The sequence below is a fragment of the Carassius gibelio genome, chromosome A18 (assembly GCF_023724105.1).
Source record: "Carassius gibelio isolate Cgi1373 ecotype wild population from Czech Republic chromosome A18, carGib1.2-hapl.c, whole genome shotgun sequence".
NCBI lineage: Eukaryota > Metazoa > Chordata > Actinopteri > Cypriniformes > Cyprinidae > Carassius > Carassius gibelio.
Window position 1 is genome coordinate 5,458,829 of NC_068388.1, and position 8,787 is coordinate 5,467,615.

Genomic DNA, 8,787 nt, shown 5'->3' on the forward strand with positions numbered 1-8,787 from the left:
CATGAGAGGAGCTTTAATTTTTCACATGTCCCAGTTTCTGCTGCACTCTGGGGAAGACAGACCCACTGAACACAGACAGAACTGGGGATTGGTGTCTGTCCAAAAGTGCTTACAGCGAGGAAACAACTATCTGACCAAATTTTTCACAGACAATGTCACACAGATAAAGCTCAGTGAACTGGGTCTCAGTGGTAACCATGACATTTGTGTTTAACAAACACATGTATCTAACCTGTACCATAGTTGCCATCTACGGTCTACCTACAATTCATTATAGGCTCAAATCTACATTTACCGTCTACCTACAATTCATTATAGGCTCACATCTACATAACTTATTGAGAATGTTTCAAATAAAATATATATATTTTGACGTCAAACCATATGCAAAGCAAGAAAAAAGCCCAATGTAAAAGCCCAATTTTACCCATCCATGTATGCATTCATTCATACATTCATTCATTTACACATTTATTCTGCTAATATTATACCAAAGTACTTTTACACCAAATGCTAAATGTATTTATTGGAGGAAAAAATAATGAAATGAATAAAATTATTATTTTTTTATTTATTTGTATTTTATTTTATTTGTTAATGGCATTGCAGTGACCAGTCATTTCTTACTTGTAGATCTGTTAAAATGAATTAGACTGTAATTTTCAATTAAGGTTACTTAAAAAAAAAAAAAAAAAGAATTGTGTTGTGTTGTGTCATTTTATAAAATGATCAATTAACTTTTGATGTTTATACTTAAATGTTCGAGGCTTAAAAATTACACACCTCCAAATGGAATTGCAGTTAAGTAATAACAGTGAAGCAATAACTGCTTTCAGACAGGTTTCTCAAACACTTCCACGGACAAATATGAGGTTCAGCCAGTGTTTCTGGATCACATTATTTAGACTTTTATTGAGAATCAACCTAAAAAATTCTTACTTACTGTCCCTGCATATTAAACTGCGATAATTTTTTAATATTGAAAAAAATATATCATCCTTGATTCCTTTGCTGAACACCCACATAAGTGTTTAAATAGTTGCATGCTTTGTAATTTTTGCTTATTTGGTTGGTAACTAAATGAGTTTGCTTTATTGGACCCAGGAAGACTTTTGGATCCAAATTAATGGTAATTACTGGTAATTACATTTTATGAGAATCTTCTTAATGAGCAGATTTCCAGGAACAAGTGGCTCTCATAAAAGAGCTGGGGTCTCATGTATCAACCTTGCGTACGCACAAAAACTTTGCGTACGCCAGCTTTCACGCTCACGGTCGGATGTACTAACAGTGAAATTAACGCAAGAATGTGCGTTCCTCCAAGCCAATTTCATGTCTGGCGTACGTTCATTTCTCATTGTTTTTGTCCGTTGGCGACTCTTACAGGCAATAAAGTGAAGTTGCAAACATTACACAACAAATTGTTCTACAAGTCTCGCACCACCACCTGTGGGAAGCATTGCAATTAATTTGCAATTTATAAAATAATTGACATATATTGTCACACGAGCCTTTTTATAATTATATAAATTATGCAATTAAATAAGAACATATAAAAGCATAACGGTTGAAACAACCCTTAGTCTATGGCAATGGCAGCGTTGGCCTTATTAGAGGACATTGCTAATGGCAGAATCAGAAGAGAACGAGTTTTTAGGGACCACAATGATTTTCTGGCCCAGGATGATGACTGGCTTATCAGCCGTTTCAGATTTCCAAGGGCTGTCCTCTTGGAGCTCTGTGCTGAGTTGGGTCCGAATCTAGAGAGAGAGACAATGAGGAGCCACGCAATACCCGTTCCCTTGCAGGTGCTGACAACACTTGGTTTCCTGGCAACTGGTTCTTTCCAAAGGGAACTGGCAGACCGCTCAGGAATAAGCCAGTCGTCTTTGAGCCGGGCAATGCCAGTGGTATGGGACGGGATCATCCGCATGTCTGCCAGGTATATCAGGTTCCCATATGATGCATTTGACCAGCCAAACATTAAAATGCAATTTGCAGCGATAGCCGGTTTTCCTAATGTTATCGGAGCGATCGACTGCACACACATTGCTATAAAGGCGCCATCTGAAGAAGAATTTGCATATGTGAATCGGAAACATTTCCATTCAATAAATGTGCAGATAATATGTGATGCACAAATGCGCCTAACAAATATTGTGGCAAGGTGGCCTGGGTCAACCCATGATTCATACATCCTTACAAACAGCATGGTTGGGATGAGGCTCCAAGCTGGCAGGGTGCGTGATGGGTGGCTTCTTGGTAAGTGCCTTTAAAGTTATGATCCTATCTAATTGTAATTTTTTTTTTTTTTTTTTTTGCATATAATTATTAATTAACCCTTCAGGAGACCGCGGTTATCCACTAAAGACGTGGCTTTTAACCCCCCTCACCAACCCACAAACTGCCCGAGAGCGCAGATACAATAATGCCCATTCTCGCACTCGTTCAGTTGTAGAGCGGGCGATTGGGCAGCTGAAATGTCGGTGGCGCTGCCTTGACAGGACTGGGGGGATGTTGTTATACCGCCCTGACAAGGTGTGCCGCATTGTGCTGGCCTGTGGTGTGCTGCACAATGTCGCGCATAGGCATGGCATACCACTTGGTGAGGTGGCAGCACCGCCAGATGACCCCGACCCAGGACCAATTTATGTGCAGCCCAACCAACAAGCCGTTCATGCCCGCCAACATGTGATTGCGACAATATAAATGGTAATCAGAGACAAAAGTTCACTTTTTGACCAATTCCTTTAATGAGTGGCTTATGTCTGTGAGTGCGTCAGTGATATTTTTCAGGTGACTGTTAATTTCTCCGATGGCCATAATGATTTGCTGTTGTGACTCCAAAACAGCATGTGTCAAGACGCGACCAGACGGACGGGCGTCAGCACTGGGGAGAGCACTGGAAACGCTGGGCACAGTGGGCGCTGGCTGCTCAGGAGGGGCGGACTCCGAGTGCCCCTCCTGGGAAGTGGATGTTTCGGCTGTTGCGCCATATGGGTCTAAATAAAAAGGCAAATGTTAACTGTAATTTAAGTACGTTCCATTTTTAAGGGGCACACACATTTGCAATAAATGAAATGGATCCGTAAAATCTCTGGTGTATACTTTTGGTTCGCTACACCGAATGCATTTGACAATGAAATATAGGTACGCTATATGTACCAAAGTAAAAACAAACGAGAAATTGGTTACCTTCGTCGCAATCCTGTAAATCGGAGTCTCCCACAGCAGAAGATACTACTCCAGAGAGTAAAGTGTCACCCATAATTGAGGCAACTCTCTGCTCAAAGGGTGTAAGTTCATCGACCCCTTTACCACTGCCTGTCCTGCCCACACTTTGTCGGTGCGCAGCAGTTCTCCGTTTAACGTCCACCTTTATATCAGACCATTTCTTTTTAAGCTCATTTACAGTGCGACTTTCAGATCCCACTGCATTGACTGCTTCAGCCAAACTCTCCCACTCATATTTTTTCCTTTTGTTATTAATTCCAGAGGACAACGTTCCAAATAAAATATGTTTTCTAGTCTCTACCTCCGATAGTAGCACCTCCAATTCACTTTCAGTAAAGTTTCGTTTCTTGCCGCTTGCCTTAGCCATTTTCTTACTGCTATCTTTTGCCAAAGTGGACTCATTACCATATTTAAATTGATTTAATTAGGGGAGGAGACTGGGTGGGGCGTTGTGCTCGTGCATGTGCGCTCAATTTTACGTTAATTGGGATGTACAAAGAGAATATGCGTGGAATCCTTCGTACGCAGAGATTCATACATCTGTTTTTTTTTGTGCGTACGCACATTTACAGCTTTGTCCGTACGCAATGTTTTAGTATGAATTCAACGCAAGTCTTTGTACATGAGGCCCCTGGACAGCTGTATATCTGTGGCAGCCTTGAGTTTGGCCACAGTGGTTCTTTGATGTGCTCTATGCTGCCTCTGCTTTTTTCTTAAACACCATCAGTAGGGTGTAAATGAAGTGCTGTAGTATGTGGCACCTGATTCCTGGTGATCCAGTTCTTAAGTCATTCTTAAACTCTTCTACCTCTCTTCCCCTGTATAACAGCTCATTCTCTCTTGTTTTCTCTACCCCCCTCTCTCTGTTACCAGCTGGGTTAATTAAGTGAGTAATTCAGCTTGGAGTTCCTCTGGGCTTTCAGAGCAGGTAGGGGAAATTGACTTGAGCCTTTTATTTCAAGAAACCTGGCAAAAGCCACGTGCATCAATAACAGCCTGAAGCCTCTCGGCAAGCAGCTTTTACATCCCACAAACAAGAGCAGCTTTGCGCCCCTTTATGACCAGAGTTTAAGGTTTTCATATGCTTACCAGCAATTTATTTATTTTTTTTTACTCATGTTGAGTTCTCAGCATAATCAAAAATGTTGATGCAAGCATTTGTAGAGGATAGATCGATGAGTTTTTAGATTTGTGTTTTTTACACTTTAAAACCTATTACAATTAACTTTAGTTAAACTACCAGAGCCGTCGCTAGTGGGGTGAAAGGTGGTCACAATTGTAGGGTCCCCAACTGCCCAAGGGGCCCACTAAATCAAGTAATTATGCTACTGTATATAATCCCCTACTCTTATATGAATCATTTAGCTATGTTTAAAATAACAACACTGTTAAAAACACTGTTATAAAAAACTGAATACAACTCACTGCACTGATGGATTTATTAGTTTTATAAAAATATAATGCAGTAGCATATAACCTTCATCAGAAATGAAGACAATGAGAAATTTAAGTGGTTTTATGTGACATGTGACTAAAAACGCCAGATAAACATCTTATAAAAAGCAGTTTTACACGCATTCGAAATCATGAATACTGTATCTTCTAAATGTCTACATGACATCTGATCGGAAACATCTTAGAGACGTATTACAGATGATAAAAAATACATCATGCAGATGTAAATGCAGACATCAAATTGATGTTTCTGTGATGTATGTGTGTTATCAGGAAACCGTTTTGTTGTATGTACGTATGTATTTATTATGTTTTGTTATTTCAAAAAAAAAAAAAAAAAACTTTGGACCAGATGTGGGCCAAAGTTTGTTTCAAGAAAAGTCTCTTCACTCGGCAGCCATGCAACACCTCTTGGCAGCTATTTGGGCCATTAGACGTTTAAAAAACCTTATTGGCTTTTGATATATATCATATATATATTTTTTTTGTAAGTTACATTATTTATTTGCATTGTGCTAGTCTTTTTCAACAAAATTTCATATTTGCATTGTAACAGTTGCTCCTGTCACATCCATTTTCCTGCCTCGCTGTTCTCCAGCGCAGGAGAAGGTCACGGGAGGCACGTGCAGATGCTGTGCAGGTCCCACAAGAGAGCGGTGTTCTCTAGATGCTGCTGCCTGTTCGGCAAACAGCAGTCAAGCGTGTCTAACAGGAACAGGGACTTGACGCTGTGACATAGCCCACTTTATTCAGAGTATGCATTCACAAGAGAGAGACAACGTAGCTGATCAGCTCTAAAAGGACAGGTGTTTTCCAATGATGCACGAGAGACTTTGATTGTTGTGTGAATTGGTGCGACAGGTGCGACTGTAACGTCTAAATATGAACCAAAATAAAGCTGGTGAGAAAAGTTCATAAGAGAGTTCCCATAAAAATGATTATATTATCATCATTTATTGACTCTCATTATGTGCCTGTATGATTTTTCAAAAAAGAACATTTTTTATGAAGCAACAGTTATTGTTAAGGGATGTGACGTAGTGACTGATGAATAGATTAAAAAGATCCAAATCACTTTGGGGAATCAAAAACAACAGTACTAAAGTCAGAACTGTGAAATAGAAACTCGCAATTGCAAGAAAAGAAGCAGAATTGGAAGATAAAAAGGTCACAATTGCCTTGAAATTAGTTTTATTTCATGGCAAAAACCAGATAGACAGAATTGCAAGGTGTAAACTCAAAATTCATAGCCATTTTTTTTTAAATTGTGATATATAATAACAAAATTGCACAGTTCAGACTATTACTCAGAATTGCGAGTTTATATCTTGCAATTTTGAGTATATATCTAACAATTCAGAGTTTATACTCGCAATACTTTCATATGTATGGTAGTTCTGTTATATATTACATATATTTAATTCTGTTATATCTCGCAATTTATATCTCAATTCATTTTATTGTTAACATCACAATTCTAAAGAAGAATAGAATTTCAAGGCAAACTCAGAATTGTGAAATAAAAAGTTGCAATTCATTTACAGGTTTGCATAAATAATTGTGCGATGTAAAACAGGCCTTCGTTTAAAAACTCACATCAGTAGTGGCCAGATGCAGCAGTGAATTGCAAGTCTCTGATGTTTAAAATCCGGATCAGCTGGATGAGGAATATTTCATATGTGAGCAAGATTCTGTATTCCGTGTGTCGGTTAGCTGTTAGCCTCTAGAGCTTTGAGGTGGTACACAGAAGCCTTTGATGCTTGAGATCCAGCTCCCGAAAGGGATCTTCAATCTGTCTCTCTGATGTTCACTAGCTTCAGTACCTCCTGATAAAGGTTCTTTGGCCAGAAATCCATAAAGCATTATGCTCAAGTGATGGAAATTCCTCTCATTGCCCAATGACCATCTACTTAATTAGGTCAGCATCTGCACTATCCACATACTGCACCAATACTCTGAATGAGTACTCAGATGGAAATGTGACCCTGAGATAGAACATACTTACTTTTGTTTTTGTTTTTGATAAATTGATAATTCAATTTTTTGTTTTCACTGGAAACTTTTTTTTCTCACTTTTTCATGGTCTCATATATAAATTTAAATAATTTCAACACTGATAATAATTAAGAAATGTTTCTTAAACACCAAATCAACCCATTAGTATGATGATCACATGACACTGAAGACTGGAGTTATGGTTGCTGAAAAGTCCGTTTTGCATCACAGGAATAAATAATATTTTAAAATATATTAAAATAGAAGACACTTATTTTAAACTGTATTTATATTTTACAATATTGCTGTTTTTACTGTACTTCTTATCAAACAAATGCAACCTTGATCATTAGTGACTTCATTCAGAAAAATTTAAACATTTTACCAACAGTAAATTTACAATATCAAAAAGATATGTAAAACTTTAAGACCATGAAACTATTCATAATCACTGAGCAATCTTGCAATGCAGGCTTGATATTATTTATGTAGTTTATTTATTTAGCTTTATATATATACACACACACATACATATATACATAAAAATGTCAAATAGCTCACTTCTGCTTGGATGTATTTTGAAATGTAAACTGTAATTAGAGATATAAAGATTAAAGTCTCTGTTTTAACATCACCAAAAGTGTAATTTTTTATGGCACAAATAAAACCATGATTTAGTAAGAGTTTCCCTATTAATTGTCTATCCGACAAATAGTGCAAAATGCTTAAATAGTACAAGCAAACAATTTTGTGGGCAGTCATGAGTAAGATTAACAAATCAGCTGTCAAAACTGCATCGACAAAACATTTCCATTTTCACCAGACACATTCATCTTGTGAATGGCCAAAGCACTTAGCTTGCAAAACAAGATGCAGCTCTGAAAACGATTGTTTTGTATTCTCTGCTGGTAATGATGCCTTGTTTTGTTGAATTAGCGATCAGTCTGCAATGTCACTGATGAATTAAAGCCACTGGGAGGCCAAATTTCTTTAATATGCCAGTTCTATTTTGTTGAGTTGAAAGTTAATGAAAGCAGCCTAAGGAAATCACAAGGTCTGCACTTTTGATCGAATATATCTGTGAACATTTAGTGTTTTGTGTTTCAATCTTTGTTGACAATGCAGTGTTACTGATAATTCAATAATTGGCCTGTTTCTGATTACATAGCATGCTCTGTGTCTATATTGCAATGGATAGTTCACCCAAAAATGGAAATTTGATGAAAATGTCGATGAGCTTGTTTCTTCATTGCAAAATATTTGGAGAAATTTAGCATTACAACACTTGCTCACCAATAGATCTTCTGCAGTAAATGGGTGCCATGAGAAATGTTTTGGACTGTTTCCTGATCTGTGCATATTTCTCTCCTGATTCAGATAAAATGACTTTTTCTCTGGAGAAAGCAATGTTACGGATAAAGAAAAAAAATCTTAATTATGGATTTGTTTATTACACACTTGTGACTTTTAATGTCATAAGACATTCATTGGTTGCTTTGAGTCATTTCGATTATAGTGATGATTTTATCAGCTGTTTGGACTCTCTTTCTGAAGGCACCCATTCACTGCAGAGGATCCATTAGTGAGCAAGTAATGCTAAATTTCTCCAAATCTGTTCTAATCATTAAACAAACTCATCTACATCTTGGATGGCCTGAGAGCAAGTTCATTTTAAGCAGATTTTCATTTTCTAACTGTAGTGTTACACAGTTTTACCAACTAGCACTTCACTTTACCTTGCTAGTGCCACATACTTTTTTGTAAGGCTAAGCTATTTCTACTGAGAAAACCTTGCATATAGTCCATTATGCACCACAGGTGTTGACACAAACATCCTCAAGCACGTATTGTGTGGAGGACTACATGCTCGGCAAGACAAAAGCTCCAAGCTGTGCTGAAAGTTATCAATTTGGGTAATCTACCATTTCTCTCACTCTCTCCGTCAGTGGACAATTACAATATTTATGAGTACAGGCTGAGATATAGAACAACGATTTATTCTACTATCTTCGTCCTCTCTTTAGGAGTTTTATTTTAATGAAAGTGCGGCAGAAAATCAGTCAAGCATTTGTCAGTGTAATTGTACAACACAATGACATGAAT

At 37.6% G+C, this 8,787-nt stretch overlaps 2 protein-coding genes across 2 annotated transcripts; one reads left to right on the forward strand and one right to left on the reverse strand.

The window, feature by feature from the left end:
- The first annotated feature begins 1,586 nt into the window (after window positions 1-1,586).
- Window positions 1,587-2,975, forward strand: LOC127933997 (putative nuclease HARBI1). Its single transcript, XM_052531146.1, has 3 exons — window positions 1,587-2,262; window positions 2,348-2,712; window positions 2,853-2,975. The coding sequence occupies exons 1-2, from the start codon at window positions 1,587-1,589 to the stop codon at window positions 2,707-2,709; spliced, it is 1,038 nt and encodes a 345-aa protein (XP_052387106.1). The 3' UTR covers window positions 2,710-2,712; window positions 2,853-2,975.
- On the reverse strand, window positions 2,707-3,601 carry LOC127933998 (nuclear apoptosis-inducing factor 1-like). The gene is made up of 2 exons (XM_052531147.1): window positions 3,196-3,601; window positions 2,707-3,002 (listed from the first exon to the last, which is right to left on the reverse strand). Exons 1-2 carry the CDS (start codon window positions 3,599-3,601, stop codon window positions 2,731-2,733), a joined length of 678 nt encoding a protein of 225 aa, XP_052387107.1. The 3' UTR covers window positions 2,707-2,730.
- Between the last annotated feature and the right edge of the window lie 5,186 nt (window positions 3,602-8,787).